The sequence below is a fragment of the Lottia gigantea genome (genome assembly GCF_000327385.1).
Source record: "Lottia gigantea unplaced genomic scaffold LOTGIsca_13, whole genome shotgun sequence".
Classification (NCBI taxonomy): Eukaryota; Metazoa; Mollusca; class Gastropoda; family Lottiidae; genus Lottia; species Lottia gigantea.
This window is the reverse complement of record NW_008707425.1, coordinates 3,624,150-3,643,349: the sequence shown is the minus strand read 5'-3', so window position 1 is coordinate 3,643,349 and position 19,200 is coordinate 3,624,150. Positions and strand designations below refer to the sequence as shown.

Here is a 19,200-nt window from a genome sequence, read left to right as displayed (position 1 = left end):
TAAATATTTTTAAAAGCAAACCGTAATACATAGATCGTAATATATCCGGAGGGGCAATGGGATATGTTATTTAGTTGAAGCAATTCCTAATTTGAACTATTTGTGACGGAGGAATTATTTGGTATTAGTACATTTTAGTTCAAAACTCAAATCTGTCCCTTTAATCGATCATTGATGTAAAATTGGAACAATAAACTTGTGGAAACGTTATTGTTTTTATTGTTGAAGGATGTGCAGTAATAAAGCTGCTTCATACATACTGTTCAAAACAAAGCAATGAAGTTTTTATCTTTCGCTCTTTAACAAAAAATATATTTCATACAGTTACAGTCGACCCATAAATAATTATTTATAGCTATTTATTTTTTTAAATTTGTTGACATTATATTGAATTTGCCTGTGTTTATTAGCTAAAATATTTGACACAATCAAGATTTTAGAGATTATGGTTGCCTCAATATTATTCTAAAGAGTAAGTCCCGAGGCGGTTGCAAGTTATCAATTATTTATACTCCACAAAGAAATAATACAGTGGTACAGTGACGCACGTGTGCTACAGGCTGTACACGTTAAAGATCCCAAGACAGTTTGAAATCGAAAAAGAGCAGGCTAATGCCACTGTCCTGGCAAAAATATGATTATTATATATATATAATTTCGTGCATGTACGATTTATTACACAAGTTTTAAATGAATGCAAGGATGTTTTTTTGCTAACAAGACACACAGATATTATAACAGCAACGTGATGCTTAAAAATATACTTACTATCGGCTATGCTGATATATAGATATAATAACAGCATCGTGATGCTTAAAAATATACCTACTATCGGCCATGCTGATATATAGATATAATAACAGCACCGTGATGCTTAAAAATATACTTACTATCGGCCATTCTTAAAAATATACTTACTATCGGCTATGCTAATATCTAGATATAATAACAGCACCGTGATGCTTAAAAATATACTTACTATCGGCCATGCTGATATATAGATATAATAACAGCACCGTGATGCTTAAAAATATACTTACTATCGGCCATTCTTAAAAATATACTTACTATCGGCTATGCTGATATCTAGATATAATAACAGCACCGTGATGCTTAAAAATATACTTACTATCGGCCATGCTGATTTATAGATATAATAACAGCACCGTGATGCTTAAAAATATACTTACTGTCTGCCATGCTAATATATAGATATAATAACAGCACCGTGGTGCTTCAAAATATACTTACTGTCTGCCATGCTGATATATAGATATAATAACAGCACCGTGATGCGTAAAAATATACTTACTATCGGCCATGCTGATATTTAGATATAATAACAGCACCGTGATGCTTCAAAATATACTTACTGTCTGCCATGGTGATATACAGATATAATAACCGCATCGTGATGCTTGAAAATATACTTACTGTCGGCCATGCGGATATATAGATATAATAACAGCACCGTGATGCTTCAAAGTATACTTACTATCGGCCATGCTGATATATAGATATAATAACCGCATCGTGATGCTTCAAAATATACTTACTATCGGCCATGCTGATATTCAGATATAATAACAGCACCGTGATTCTTAAAAATATACTTACTATCGGCCATGCTGATATATAGATATAATAACAGCACCGTGATTCTTAAAAATATACTTACTATCGGCCATGCTGATATATAGATATAATAACAGCACCGTGATTCTTAAAATATACTTACTATCGGCCATGCTGATATATAGATATAATAACAGCACCGTGATTCTTAAAAATATACTTACTATCGGCCATGCTGATATATAGATATAATAACAGCACCGTGATTCTTAAAAATATACTTACTATCGGCCATGCTGATATATAGATATAATAACAGCACCGTGATGCTTAAAAATATACTTACTATCGGCCATGCTGATATATAGATATAATAACCGCATCGTGATGCTTCAAAATATACTTACTTTCGGCCATGCTGATATTTAGATATAATAACAGCACCGTGATTCTTCAAAATATACTTACTATCGGTCATGCTGATATATAGATATAATAACAGCATCGTGATGCTTAAAAATATACTAACTATCGGCCATGCTGATATATAGATATAATAACAGCACCGTGATGCTTAAAAATATACTTACTATCGGCCATGCTGATATATAGATATAATAACGGCACCGTGATTCTTAAAAATATACTTACTATCGGTCATGCTGATATATAGATATAATAACAGCACCGTGATTCTTAAAAATATACTTACTATCGGCCATGCTGATATATAGATATAATAACAGCACCGTGATTCTTAAAAATATACTTACTATCGACCATGCTGATATATAGATATAATAACAGCACCGTGATTCTTAAAAATATACTTACTATCGGCCATGCTGATATATAGATATAATAACAGCACCGTGATGCTTAAAAATATACTTACTGTCTGCCAAGCTGATATATAGATATAATAACAGCACCGTGATGCTTAAAAATATACTTACTATCGGCCATGCTGATATATAGATATAATAACAGCATCGTGATGCTTGAAAATATACTTACTGTCGGCCATGCTGATATTTCAGAATATAACATATTAGAATCTGAAGTTAGAGTGGTCATAGACCCAGCAGCTGTTGTTGAAAGCAGTTCACAATCAGAGGTTGTCCTGTTGAAGTTGAATGATTCACAAGCAGTTCGTATTTGACAGTTTTGAACACATACCAATATGGAAATAGATTCGAGAACCTTAAAACTGTTGAATTTAAAATATACACCCTGGTCAAGTTCGGGAAAATCACCTGGCACAGAACAGGTATCCTTCAGTTCCAAGAACTTCAAATTCCAGAGAACAAGACAAGCCATTATTTCAAAGTTCGACTGCATAGTTACAGTGCTATCAAAGAATAGCTGTTAGTATTCGTCGTATTTCATCTTATTGATTTCTTTATAATATAATGTATTGTAACCATTTAAAATTCTAACACATCTCAATAGAGGGAATTTAATTTCAATTTTGTTGACGCAAGAGATTTTGATATTAATCTTAATTTTTTTGGCAACAAAAACAATGTTACATTTCTTACACTTGATTAGCAGTCTTCAGAGTAAGGTTAAATTTCATATTTGCATAAACCGAAACATCTACCCTAATGTCTATTTTGAGTTGTAGGCTGGTGTAAAGACAGAAAATCTAGGCCCCTTTATTATAGTTTTCCGCAACCGGAAGGTTTCGCAAAACTGAGCAAAAGATGAATATTTTTGTAGTACAATCATACCTTCCTATTTATGCCACGTTTCCGGTTCCATCAAAGTTTTATTTGAAATTGATTTCTCCTCTCCATTTAAAACTGCGTGCTCAACCAAAAGTTCGGGGGTTACACTTTTGCGTTATATTAACTAAACGAAAGTTACGATGATCTGAAGGTAAAATTAATATCATGTCACAAAGAACGCATTTTCATGGGTATGGACAATTCCCATAAGACAGGGCCTTGTTTTTTTCTGACTCTACTCCAGTCGATAACTGTCAAATTATCTATCAGAGGCTGAAATAGAGTCAGATGTTTCGGATTAAGATCTGCAATGTGTGTTGTTTTGATATTATGCTTTTAGTATCAGAGAGACTTGTTTAGTAGATGCTACGTTACATAGCTAATTGTGTTCAGGTAGCATAACGTTGCCTAGCTTTTCTTCTTTCCTTTTTTTCTTTTATTAAAGTAAGGATTTTTGGATCTCGGATTTGGTTAACGAAGCCATGCTGTATGCATTGAGGATAGTTTTCTCTGGACAGTCTTTTAGTAAGCAGCTTTTTATCACTCTTAGCCATTATCAGATTTATGTCAAATTTTTCACACGAAAAAACAAACACTATTAAGATCTGATACCCGTTGATAAAATATTGATGGAGCTAAAGCCGTAAAAAGAACGTCGTTATTTCAAACATAACTTTTTAACCTGGACTACAGCAATTGATTTAAAATGCATTTTACAAAAACAAACAACCCAACAGAGCATCATTTAAGTATAAATTGAAGATTTTCTGATAACAAAAGAGGTGGATAAGTACAATAATAAATTCTAACATTGGACCCTAAAGATTTAGAATTACAATAATTTAGAAAAGGAGAATAATAACAATAAACAAAAACTAGACAGTACTCGTTAATCGTCCTGTGGGCAATGCTTTGTTTATTTTGTCTCAAAATTCAAATTATTGACTAAAAAAATCTATTTAAAAACTTGGAAGTCTGAAAATTCTAATGAACCATTGGATAGTTAATGTAGACTTACGAACACAAATTTAAAAGTCACCAACGTTTTCCAATCGATTTTCTCATCATTTCATATCATCACGCCCAGTATCATAAATTCAAATAAGCGTACCAAGATTCGCCCAAATATATGAAACCTCTATCCTCTATCATGTTCACAAGCTGTTCATTTTCGCGCATTTTCAAATAATCAAGGGTAAGAACTCAAAAATTGTCTATAGAAACATTATCAAATTCGAACTAGCCTGTGACATTTTTAATTGCGCTGGCACGCAGAGTTTGCGTCTTCGTCATGATGATGGCAAAAACTTTAAAACGAAGAGAGGTTAAAAACCTGCTCAATCGTGTACATTAGTTCACTGTCAGTTGGCACGTATCATTAAAGCTAGCTTATAAACAGTTTCCCCCGTTCGTCTTACCAAAAGTCGCTTGTTGACTCTGATTATTATTCGTATATATTCGTAGGGTTAAAAATAGTTCACGAGAAAACATTCTCAACAATCACCATCCATCCATAGAACGTTAGTCTCAAAAAAAGAAATTTTCTAGATATCACTGTCTACAAATGAGATTCTATAGCAGAAACAAATTACCTTTATATTTTAGGGAAACTGATGCTCACCAACTCTTGCACAAAGCATACCTTTTCTGTTTTAATTAAGTGACAGGTTTTACGATTAAATCGAATGTTCACAAGATCAACCGATTTCCTCAAAACTGAAAGAGCGCAGACACTCAAAGCATTTTTTACTCTACGTAGAAAAGGTACCTAATTCAGGAGCATCTAACATGTGAAACCTCGAATTTGATATACTTAATTTGCTGTAGGGAATGTCCCAAACAATATGTAGGGGAGACTAAAAACCCTCCCTTCCCCGAAATATAATCATTTCATCCTGGACGACTATTTATTAGATGATCTTATCCTAACCACCATTGAGCGAATGGTAATTGACATGCCAAAAGATGAAAGCACACAATTCCGTCAAGCTTGGGAAGCCCATTGGATTAAGACACTAAACAAAGCAAGATCAACCGAATTAAATATTCATTATTATGAAGGCACATCACACTTTGTGTTCACGTTCAAAAGCATCAGCAATCGAGCAAGTAAGATTGTTAATGCCCATTACGCGAATCCACAAGAGAAATCCCCTATGTGTATAATCAAAGGATAATTGTCGCGTGTTCTAAAAACAGGAACTTAAATGACAACCTTGTTCATAGCAAAGTAAAGCCCATTCGTATGTAACAAACTGACTTCTCGCCCATTGAGCTAGTTCTTATTTTATGTATTTCAGACCAGTTCCAGACCGTTTATTCCATTTCCTTTATTAAGTATGTGTTCCAGCCGAGGCCTGTACAAATCAAACAGTCCCTACCCCGAAATCTATTTTCTAGAAACATCAATATTGGCGCCAGAGCCATAAATCGTGTGTTGAAAACGATAGAAAGACATACACACATAATGCAGCATGTCTTTTTTGCTGCTCTCTCCTATCTAAAATGATTTCAAATCCGCTTGCAAAGTTCAGAAAAATATTTAAATTCGTCTCCATAAAAACAAGTACAAATTTAGATACAAAACAGTGACGACTTAAAGAGATTGTAAAGAGGTTTTCTAAAGAAAAATCCGTGTGTATCGGTGACACTTTTAGCATCAATTTGCACCATTTCAATTTTCCATAAGAAGACTGTGATTCCAGCAATTCTACTTAAACAACATGTTTCATGCCGTCACTAATCGCGGAGAGTTTTAAGTGATAAAGCGAATTTCGCGATTAGTGACGTTATAAAACGCTTAGTTTAAGTGGAAGTATAGGAACTACAGACGTCTGATTGACAATTAGAATGGTGCAAATTGATGCAGTGACCCTGATACACATTAAACAAAATTATAAAACCTGTTTACAATCCCTTTAAATCTTTAATCAAATTTAAAACTATTGAATGTGTTGAAAGTAAAAAACAAAACAATTGAGGAATGACTTGAACATTTTTTCAGTTTATCGATGTATAAACAGAAGAAACCTGTGTACACTGTTTAAATTGGTTTCTACATAAGTGTACCTGGGTTTTTTTCGGTTTATACATCAATAAACTGGAATAATGTTCAGGTCATTCCTTATAATTAAATTAACTTGAATATGTGTTTAAATATTTAATATAACAACTTAAGGCATTAAATTGGCGCATAAATAAAGTCTTGCTGAACAGGCGAATAATGTTTGAAACGGTGAAATATAAAAAATTTAAATCATATATAACCAAATCGAGTAGATTTTGAAGGCAACTCATAGTACATGTCATACCAACCAAAGTAGCTAAGAGAGTTTATGTAATGCCTCGCCCACGTGGTGGGTCCTAACATTGAGTGTAAACGGCTGATTGGTTAAAGTTTATTGGCAAGAAGATTAATATGACAGAATTCTCATTCCTTGTATCTTGTACTGTGGTGCAATCATAACCGTAAAAGGCTGAAAGTACAAAAATGAGCAAGGATGTAAAAAAACAGAAAAAGAAATTATAAATTGAAAATAATAAAATAGTAAAGGCATAAGAAAGTGGATGGAATTTAAGAGCATGATGCAATGACACACTTATGTATAGCAGTCATGGGTTTCCGTATAAAATAATTTCTTAAAAGCAGGTTGCACATTTTAACATTCCAGGCATTGATAAGACATTGTAAATGTTATTAATAGTAGGTACAAACATTTAATATAGTGTCACGTTTACGGAGTTGGGGGACTAACTGACGCGAGGGATCTATGCATAATTTTGCGCCAATTTGTCGGGTTTGTTTCCATTTTGGTAAAAGTTTTCAGACCGCATGAAAAAACATAAAATTGCAATAGAAATTATAGATCCTGTGATATTTCGTATCAAAATTAATTTTCTCCTAGGTCGTGGGCACCCGCTGGATGACTGGAAAATTCAGTAACATAAAAGAAGGTTTTTTACGTTCCATAATATTTCTGAAGGCTATAAAGATACGGTGTCACCAGCTCATCTGAAACGTTCTCATGCCGCTATACTCTGCAATCGAATTCGCACCATCGGTCCTACCCCCTTTGAATAAATCCTGCGTACGCCACCGCCCCGCTCCTCCTCCCCCCGCATTGAAAAAGCGATCTGTGCCCCTGAAATCAGCCATAGTAGGGCAAATGAAACATTATGGGGTTTTGTTCAGCTCTGGTACATGACTATTTGAAGCCCATATTAACCTTGGAAAATAGTTAACCTCGATTTTCAAGAAAAATTTGTTAGTTACACGTCGTGTCGATATTTTCTCTCGGCTATAATTTACTCAAAACTACTATCAGTACAATAGTTCGTTGTTTTTCTTATAACTATTAGATAATTAAAAGCTTTATCATGTCATGATTTTGATAATTGTCGACGTCTTTGGTGTCCTCTTTAATTCGAAATTCGGTCATATGGAAAACATGATAGAAGTTTAAGTTAACAGAAACAAAATGTCTCTTAAGAAGACTATTGTGCATTTTATATAAAAATACAAAAATAAGTGCTCAGTATAAACATGAATATGTCTTCAGCTGAATCGATTCTGAAGGCTTTAAAAGATAAGAAGTATCAATTGCTTACAGCAAGTTGATTTAACACAAAGCTAATGCATTATCGAAATGTTAAATTTATCGGAATTTCAGCATTTACACAATGTTATTTAAAAATAAAATCACAACTCAATAGGCATTCAATTTGAAATACGAATAGTTTTTACTGAAGAAAGGCAGATTGTTCATTTATTGATTACTGACGTCTGGGATCAATTGCAACAACTTTCTCGAACATTTATTAAAAAGAGATTTTGTCTTTATTTCTGTCAGCTTTTCGATTATGAAGTATCGTCAAAAATAATCAAAATAATTATTTCTTTGCGCAAATAGGTAACGTAAATTGATTAAGTTTCCAAATTCCGTATACGATGTTGTTGATGCAGTTATTGTAGTCTTTGGAATAGGTCAACAGCAGAGATTGCATGAAAACATTATTGATTTTACAATGATAGATTTTAAAGGTTTACGTAAACGTCAAGATCTTCAAGATATTTTTAATTAAAACTTACCGACAAGGTAAGAGGCACATTTCTCTAGATTTTAGTTTACAGTTTCATTAATTTTAATCAGAAAATTAACTCGGGGTAATCTTCACATTGATAAAAACAATGCTAATCAGTCACTGCCTTATATCATCTTGTGTATCGATTTTAACAGTTTCTTAAAGTCTAAATAAAGAAGCAGACGGAAAAAGTCTTATGAGGATATAATGCACGCGAATCAGTCGTCCAGTCGTTACCAGATTCTTAGAGATTGTTGTATAACTTAATTAATTAGATGGGCAGTATGCAAAATTTTCATTATCAAACACTATTAAAATAAACCTGAAAATATTTCTATTCTATGCTATTTATATCTATGTATTTTTTTTGATCAAACTGAATTTTGTTTTAAAAGGGTTAATTAAAAACGGAGTGAATATTATTTTTTATGTAAGCAGATTAAACTGATTTTGGTGTTGGAACTCATAAAGATATTTTTAGGTGATCTTTAGAATACGTAGGAGACACATTTCTCTACAATGAACCTGAAGGCCAAGGATCAATCCCCGCATAGGTCGAGATAATACCTTCGGATTTTTCAACCCGGTTTCCCCCTGTCAGTAATGCAAGTGAGAGGCACTGACATGGATAAAGCGTCTAGTCGTTCTGATGGGACAATAAACCGAGGCCCCGTGTGCTACAGGCTGTGCACGTTAAAGATCCCTCGACAGTTGGAAATAAAAAAAATGCCGCTGTCCTGGCAAAATTTCCCTCATGGCACCCTGCTTGGCGTTGCCCGTCTTCATTCGGTGGGTTCGTTTTGCCGCATTGCCCAACATGCCGCATTGTGACTAACTGCACAAAAACAACTCGTTAAGAAACCTTTAGTTTCTTTTTAGAAGTCGTTTTTGTTCAGTTGGGCACGATGCGGCAAGTTGGGCAATACGGCAAAACGAACCCACCGGTCTTCATTAGCCCACAAGGTGCAGAAAAGTAGGACGTAAAACTCCATTCATTTCATTTTTACGAAAATGCTTAACGAGCTTAAAAAGTTTACATCGACCTAAATCTTTTAAATAGTTTTGACGATAAAATATTAAAGGTAAGATAAGTTAAAGGTCAAGTTTCTCCAGATTTTCGTGTGTAGTTTTCATAAGTTTGAGCCAAAAAAAATTCCAACTACGAAAAAAACATCATGTCTTTTACACGCAGTGAACCTGATGTCTCCAGGAATATACATGTTGTTTAAATTGATAATAACCACAGTGACATCCATAGACTACAGACTTGAAGAGTAAGAGTAGAAAACTCATGGGTTGTTCAATTACTGGTGTTAAAAGATAATAAAGCTTCGTGCATCGCTTTAAAGAGAATGGTCGGATCTATCCATGTCGGTTAGTATCAGAAGTTTCAGAAATACATCCTAAAACGACTGAATGTAAGGAATGGGTGACAAATGATAATTCATGGCTTAAGAGGCAGTCGGATTTTTTTAAAGTAAGTGGGAATTTTTTTTAGCTCAAATTTATGAAAATGTGAGAAATGTTACCTTTAACTTATCTGAAAGTTTTAATTTCCAGTATCTAAAACTTGTTAAAAGATTTAAGTAAACATTTAAAGATGGGTTCCCTTATTTTAATTCATGAAAATGAAAATGCTAATACTTATATGAAAAGAAAGTAGAGGTGTTCTCATGTTTTCATGTATGTTTCATGTAATATAATAATAAAGTATATATATATATAGAGAGTAATATATATATAGAAAGTAGAGGTGTTCTAATGACTTGGAAAAATTCCACTTTGTCTCACATGTCCATAATTAATTCATAATCAGCTATACCAGCAGAATTCCATTGAGTGACCAATCAAGAAAGGTCAAAAAACCTTTTTTAGTTTATCCAGACAATACATACTTTTATGACTTTTATGATTGGTTAAAACTCTTAATTACATGCAAGAAAATAATGATATGATTGAGAGTAGAGAGTAATTCATTAGAAACACCAATTAATCAAACAGTTAATTTGACACTAAAAAATAAGAAAATCCTTCTTTAAATGTCACTATTTTTGTTTGTTTGTGATGGAATATCAAAAAATACAAAAATAATGAAAAATAACGAAACAAACGCATAATTGTAGAGAAATATGTCTCCTACTTATTCTAAAGGTTTCAACTAAAACTATCGAGCCATTAAAAGTAAACAACGTCGCTAGAATGTTTGGTTGGTGTTGAAAACAAAGTACATATTCTAGCAAACTAAACCGAGAGACCTCCCCACACCCGACTCCAAACTATGCCCATTATAAAAGCGTTATTATTGAAGTTAATGAGTTTACTAGCAATTATTGAGCAGTTCAATCATTGTGAAGATAAAAGCTTATTTCATACAGACACATTAAGTTTTAAAACACCAAAAGGGGTAATTTTCCATTTTTTTCTGATGTTACTTTATTTTAAAGTGCTTTGGATTTGATTTGCAAGATGAATTCAAAAGAAAAGAAATATCGTACTTATGCTATATAATTAATGGTTAAAGGGATTGTAAAGGGGTTTTCTAAATTTTGCATGTGTATCGGGGACATTGATAGCATCATGCACCATTCCAATTTACAATCAGACATTTGTGGTTCTAGGAATTGTACTAAAACTAAGTGTTTTATGACGTTAACTCCACAAAGGTCTTATGTGATATAAGCAAATTTTGAGGTGTGACGTCATAATACACTTAGTTTAAGCGGATTTGCAGAAGCCTGATTGTAAATTGGAATAGTGCAAATTGATGCCATCATTGTCCCCGATAAGCATAATAAATTTGAAATCTTCTTTACATTCTCTTTAATTCCACTTCAGAACGTCAAGATTTTAATCAATGCTTTGGTTCAAAATTATGTAATGGTGTTTATCTATTATTAAAAGGAAATGTCTCTTTGACATTATCAATATATTAAAAAGAATTGTAATTTTACTTCCGAGCCAAAATAACACCCAACTATTTTTAAACCTATTGTATAAACAAAGTAAAAAGTTTTTTGATTGTTTTCTTATATATGCTTAACAGCCGTAAAATCAATGATGTAAGCTTAAAAATATACATATATCCACATTCTAATATTTCTAATTTCACTTTTTTTTTCACGTCGGTGTTTTAACACTTTACAAAATTGAGAAGAAGGATTCCATTACATGATTGTCATATCCGACAAGAGTAGTGCCCCTTATTTGGACCAACCTACTTTGTCAGCAGGGGTGGTTGGATTGCATGTGGTTATTTTAACAGTTCAGTATACGATTATATTTCAACACAACATCCCTATTGCAAAATGGCAACTAATACTAGACTTATAGGAAATTACGTCACACAATTGAATTCCTAAAATAATAAACAATCACAATTTTTGTAAAGTGTTAAAACACAGACATTTTTGTCTCAAAAAGTGAAACTGAATTATTGAAATGAAGGTGCATGTATATTTTTAGCACCGCAATGGTATTTCTGTAGCATCGGTAAGCTTACATCATTAATTTTGGCCCTGAAGCTTTTAATTGAAAATTTAAAAAAAACACCAGAGCGTCGGTGTAAATATAATGACAATACAATTATCAAGATTGCTTAAGTTTATATTTTTCGCTATATATGTTAATTTTTTCTTTACATTTAGATTCTCTGATTTGGGTTCCGTAATTCCATAATCTTGCAGTTCCACAGGACAACGTAATTTTGGGTTTACAATAAATTCTAGAATCCCCAAGAGTGTTGTAGGGCATGTGGTGGAAGAGGGTTCAATGGAAAACCTACACTTAAACAGTGGTTCAGCCAAATATTTATAGTACGTTATAATTCATCAGAAAACATTTTGTCTCATGCAAGAAATACCGTTCGTGAGCTTTTCATTCATACTAATTCTCAGACACCTCTCGAGGGAAATGGCATGGATCAAGTAGGCCTATATATTGATTTTGATCGGAAAAATAAGGATTTATCACTTACAAATCACGATATTTCACCAGAAAATTTCTTGTCTCAAATTTCCCGAGGGAATCGCATAATCGATCAATAAATAATGCGTGCAAAGCGTTGCCCGTTTGAATTTGAAAATAATGGACGTAAAACTCAATTTTAATTCCTCTAGAACCAAGGTTCAATTCCGGCTTAGGTCAAGATAATACCTTCATACCTTCTAACACTGTTAGAGCTAGAACGATATTACTCTAATTTCAAACACTGTTACACATAACTAGATAGGTATTACTCTAATTCCAAACGCAGTTACACAGAGCTAAAACGATATTACTCTAATTCCAAATGCTGTTACACAGAGCTAGAACGATATTACTCTAATTCCAAACACTGTTACACAGAGCTAGAGCGGTATTACTTTAATTCCAAACACTGTTACACAGGGCTAGAACGATGTTACTCTACTACCAAACACTGTTACACAGAGCTAGAGCCGTATTACTCTAATTCCAAACACTGTTACACAGGGCTAGAACGATGTTACTCTACTACCAAACACTGTTACACAGATCTAGAGCCGTATTACTCTAATTCCAAACACTGTTACACATAACGCACATAACCCAGTTTGGTGTATATAACATTAATTTTCAAAAACCAACAAATATTATACCATATTTCGTCTAAGACACATAGTAGCGAAGATTATAAACGGCACCTGTTTTAAAAACATGGATGTTAAAGAGACAAAAAAGCATAATGATAATTGAATTAAAAATATCAAGAATGGGTCAATTAAAGTTTTCATGTTTTTGTGAGTTATTAAGTTAATTAATTAATTGTTTGGCCTACTTAGCTTTCTTAGAATATATCGCAAAAATGTTTGAGATCGTTCCCTGTCGTTTTCCTGCTCGGTTCTTGGTCGTTTCACGTTTTAGTAAGTACGCACATGGTCATACTAAATGCCACATAATAGTCCGTGCTAATTACCATAGCTTAAAAGGACGATTTCCTAACACTTGCATCACACATTAAAAAAAGATATTATAAAATGACAATCTTCGATATTCAGATAACCGATCCACACGACTCATTAATTACTGTTTAACAAGTAATTCTTTTAAAAAGTGCTTTGGGGGCATCGACTCTTAAACGTGGCCGAAACTATTACATAGTTCTACCGTGCTTCGCTTTACTAGATACCCTCTTCGGTAGGTAGTAAATATTGTCACGCGATATTCAAACCGGGCATCCAAGGCAACGTTTCATCTCCGAAACTAAGCATGTACAGTGGTGGTTTGAAAGTGTCCAAAATTAGTCAAAGGACTTTATTTCACTTTTAAAAAATGAAAGAAATCGAATGAGCTCCGTTAAGAGTTGAGTACATCAGGATTTAGGGGAGATTATTGTGTAAGTCAATATTTAGCTGAAACCAATTTCCATTCTGATGCACAAACATCATTCCTCGCAGGCAGAAAAATAGTATATAATTCCATTTGAATATTTGAATAATATGTTCCTTTGTTCTAATGCATGACGATGTCTGTATTGAATGTCGATCAATCTATATCGTACATTAATAATAATCATCTTTGTATTTAACTGTTTTTTAATTACCACACACACGCTCGGGCAGTACAAAGTAATTCATATTCTTGTCACTGATTCCCAGCAACGTCTTGCATGCTTGAATTGAACATGTCTTATTGTTATTAAAATAAATGTAATGCAACACAAAGGAATTGGACATAAGTTGCATAACTATAATGAAGCAAGTCTGACACTTTTATGTCAATTCTAAGATGTAGTATTCCTTTACGATAATAGAATGTTGATTCAAAGGTACCATAGGTTATAGAGTATAAAAATAATCGGCCAGAGCAGGAAAACCACGTAAACAACTTGAGTTATATGGGAATAGACAACAATGCTCTGGAAACGTTTCCGGAAATAGGAATTATTCGCCGGGTCATTATCTTAATCTTATTTTAATATCGTTATTATCAAAACCGGCAGTTTTATATAAATTTAATTTTGCTATACCTACAACTGAAGAAATCGTTGACCTCGAAACTACAATTATTATAATAATATTGTAATCCCTAGTTAATTCCCCATTGTTATCTACTTAACAGTGACGTAGCAAGGATTTTCTTGACTGAGCTCATCCCATCGCCAACTTTGTGATTTTAGAGGGTTAGGGGGTCTTACCCTGGGAAATTTTCTAATTTAGGAAGGTGGAGAATACATTGAACGCGACTTTGGCAGTGACAGTAGAATACATTTTTCTGTGGTCCGAAGAGGGGATGTCACCATTTTGATAAACCTTATGTTCAAACTGGGTGTCCATAATTACAGCAAATAAAGTTTAACCTTAATGTATCCTGCCATTAATTTTAGAACAACAAAACGCGATAAAAAGTTTACGTAAGCATGAATTTTGTTGGAAAACTTATGTACAACTTTGATCTGAACGTCCGTTTTCTATGGCAAACCCACGCCAAATTTCCATATTTTACTTGAGGTTTCAACTAAAATAACAATTAGTACGCCCCTTTTAAAACAGGTTGATCAAGTGTATACATAAAAGCGAAAAACATATTTATGAAAGCTTTTCACGTACAATTTACAATGTTTTGTTTTAGAAAGAAACGATTTGCAACAGTGTATTTGTACAAAATAAAAAAGAAATATTTTTGATATGTTTTTGGTATCTCAAAATTATCAAAATGAGTTCTCTGGGCCTTTAATTCTTCAAATTTCTGAGTGCATATCTGAGCCCCAGCACCAATTCGTTCCTGGCGACGGGGCTGTAAGAGCGTCGAAGAAAAATCCCAATTATGCAGTTTTGACGAGTTTGCTTTATAAGATTTTTTACCCATACAATCAGTTCTGAAATTCTTTTCTTATTATGAACTATTTCAATATGATTTTCGTTTTTGCATTGGTAATGCTTGGTTAAGTCTGGATGAACTCGACAACAGTTTGTACGTACTGGATAGTCTTATCTAAAGTATAAAGGGGGTTAATATGTAAACATGGCGATATCAGTTTGCTGTTTATTATGGATTTTAACTTCGACTGCAATTGTAGCGTGGTTAATATTATTGAATCTTCAAATTTCGGAGACACTTCACAAGTATTTACATACTTTGTTTTATTTTGGAAAGCTAAGGAACTCCAAAATTGCTATAAAATCATTTCAAACAGACGTACCAAAAAGGTTCGTTATATTTTAATCTGGAGTTAGCTCCCTTTAAGTACTTTGTTAATTGAATTCTTTATGGACTTACTCCAGTAATTCATTTGCCATCTGTTTCCATGTTAAATTAAGAAATTCATCCTTTTATAAGTTTTTCCACAAATCCTGTTATTAACCTTCCAATGTTTCACACGAAAGCCTGGCCAATATTTAGTATTTGGACAAAATTCATGACTATGAAAATCTTGAGCTAATCAAAAAGAAAGTAGTCCAATACACTTTATCAACATCCTGTCACTGTCATCCTAGACTGTCACTACGACACAAAACGATTTTTTTTTAAATTATCCTTCCGCATGTAAATTTCTCATTATTTCACAAAATCTGAAATAAAACGCAATATCAGACATCAAATTCCAAATGTAGACTAAAAATTAGTCAAAACTAGGCATGTAAAAATTCATAAAGGGCGAGAGAAAGAGGACTGAATAAATGATTTTCCTCTTAATTTTTTTACATCTAAAAAAATATCTCTTCAGTGGAAACTTCCCAACTACTCATACATTTGTAGACTCGTTTGCTTTTGACGTGGGCAACGAAAGCCTTTTATTGTTATGGTGTTAAACAGCATAATACTGTAGGCTAATCTGTTTTGTAAACGCTTGACAATATCTAGACGTTAGCATGTTGTTTTCTTGAGTTTGAGAAAAAAATGTTTTTACTTCCTATTTCTTTTCTGCACCTAATCGGCCAATGAAGACGGACACCGCCATGCATTGCTGCATTAACAATTGCCTACCCTTTGACGATTTCTAACTGTTGAGGGATCTCTAACGTTCACAGTCTATACCATAGGGATTAATTGTTATATCCAAAATACTAGATACTTTTCAAATGTCTGCATCAATAACAAGGTCAATTATGTTAAAATGTGCTTGTATGTTTCTTGTCATTTTTCAGATGGTTCCTCCATTTCTATATTATTGGTGTATTTTGCACGACAATGGTATTGGTGCTCTTTATAAATGTGATGTATTTGGATGCAGATTGGCCAAGACTTTCCGAAATCATCTTCACAATTTTAAATTATCCCAATAAACCGCCAGAGAATGGTGCGTTAAGTAGAATTTTGCATTTAGTTAGTCGAACTAGTCATTAACAGTAAAACATTGAATTCAATATTGCCCTCTGTAAAATCAAATTCACTTATTATTTTTTTTTTACCAATGGAATTTCTATAAACCCTAACAAAATACCATATTAATATATACAGTGGTGTAACCTATTTTCGTGCATATAAGGATTCAACACCGAATTGCGTCAAAGATTAAAAAACGAAATTTTTTTTTTTATGACTTAGATTTTTCCTCGGATATTCTACAAAATAATTAAAATTGGTTTGTTTCGATTTTCTTTATGAATCCTTCATATTTCATGAACAACCAACTCGGCAACGGCGGCAAAATGCGTCACCTATTTTCGTGTACAATGTTTGATCTATAAATAAGTCGAGAAAAACTCGTTGTATGGATACCGGTGGTATAATTAACTTCTCTTAGTATTTATCTTTAATATCAATTCATTATAACTAGTGACAATTCCTCAAAGAACCACGATTTTAAAAAGAATAGTGACTGACAAAATAAGATACGTAGCGTGATTTAATGCTAAAAGTCACTGAAACAACATAAGAATATGGCCCACTTTGTGTTCCATAGAAATTTTGTTCTGACACGGAATCCGCTAGTTGATCACGTGACGTCATTCGTTGGAATACATTCTAGCAGACTACACATGGAATTCCGATTACCACTTGGGATTATAAGGAAATTCGACCGATAAAAATAGTGACGTTTGGTAATAACTGAAAGGCGCCATTTTGTATTTGTCAAAGTATACATGAATACATTTTACCTTGCTTGAAACTACTGGATTCATTCTGCTAGCCGATACTGTAGAGATAATCCATGTTTATCAAAACAAGCAAATGCGAAGGTCACGCGAGGTCGCACATGTAAATTATTAATCATTTCCGGAAATTCACGAAGAATAGGTTAGCACGAAATTAGGTTACTTGACTGTATATAAAACAATTATTTAACTTCATATGAAAAATTATAAGCAAAATGCGATTCTGAAACAATGTGGTCATAAACAAAAAATCGCAGGTTGAGGAGTCGAAGGTGGCCTAAAACTAATATTTAGTGAAACCACACATGGGACAAAGTTTCTCTTGTTGATGAGATTTTTTTAGGGCGACTCATCTCAGGCCTTTCCGACTCCACGAAATTGGGTCCTGATTTTTTTCTCTGCTTGTTTTACAGTTAAATACAGTGGAGTCTCAATATTGATGGTATTACTTATGGAAGAGGTACAAGTATTAAGAAGACTATATGAATGTATCTATGTTCATAATTTCTCTAAGAGTAAAATGAGTATTGTCCACTATATAATGGGTGTTGTATTTTACCTTTTATTTGCTGTATCAGTATTAGCAGAAGTCAACTTCAAAAATTTAGATTTCACGGGTAATTAATATTACTATAATTTTTGTTCTTAGGCATTTCTTACATGTAACCGTCCTGGCTGGTTATATGTGTCGGGCCAGCCTGGCTAGGCGAGATGTCCCGGTGTGCTATTACTATAATCAATTTCTATGGATTTACTGAAACATATTTAAATAGAAAGCGGGCCGGCAAGCCCGGCCATAAGTATAAATTGTACTGAAATTAAAACTTTAAAGACTAAACTCACATCGTGTTGGTTTCTACTTAATGGTAACCCAGTACCCAAATAAGTATTAAGCAGATCAAAAGTATTCATCAAATCTTTAAACCAAGTTCCAGGTTAAATTAAGGTTTTAATACGAAAAGAGCAAGCATTGAGACACCATTGTTACTGGCTATACACAAAAGTTATACCTAGCACTGGAAGCTTCACTGGTCTTGCATCTATGCACACTAGGTAGGCAGCTGTATTCAGAAACAAAATGAAATGCAGAAAAGCTAAGGGCATAAATTTGTTTTTTCTTCAGGTTTTCACAATGAGTTGGTTGTTGTAGTACCAGCAGTATGTTTGTTCTGTTGGGCGTGGCTACAACAACATCGTACATTCCAAATTTTAGCTCAGCTAAGAATCAATATCAAAGGTAAGTTCCGTCAAAGACCTGAACGTTTTTGTAATTTCAAATGCGCATTATTACCCGATGAAGCTATAATATTAGAAGAATTATAACTTAAGCTTGGATTTTACAGAGAGGTTTTCAAAAAATCCAGTTTGCTGATTAGAGAGTTACTGATAAAAATCAAACAATTATCTATTTGATACCTCAATTTCAAAGCAACTGACTTTAATCTCTTAGCAACTTGGACACTTTACTGTAGGATTCAAACGTTGTTTTGGGTTAATGGTATTTGGAAGTTATGAAAATTATCAGACAAAAAATTGAAATGCAGTAGCAATTAGAGCCCAAACCCAAAAATGCTGGAAAATTTTTAAAATCCAGATAGGATCATGGACATGATAAATAGTTGCCTTTTCTTTCTTTCAGACTCTAAGAGCAGTACTAGTGGTCATTATCTTCCTACTGGTGGATTGTTTAAATATGTATCGTGTCCTCATTACCTTACTGAAATACTCCTATATTTCAGTGTCAACTTAATTGTGTA

At 33.3% G+C, this 19,200-nt stretch overlaps 1 protein-coding gene across 1 annotated transcript; it reads left to right on the top strand.

Annotated features, from left to right (window-relative positions):
* Window positions 1-12,661: 12,661 nt before the first annotated feature.
* Window positions 12,662-12,943, top strand: LOTGIDRAFT_111378 (hypothetical protein; the record flags this gene model as incomplete). Its single annotated transcript, XM_009049079.1, has 1 exon — window positions 12,662-12,943. A coding segment is annotated over one exon (282 nt), but the record flags the coding sequence as incomplete, so codon positions are not given.
* Between the last annotated feature and the right edge of the window lie 6,257 nt (window positions 12,944-19,200).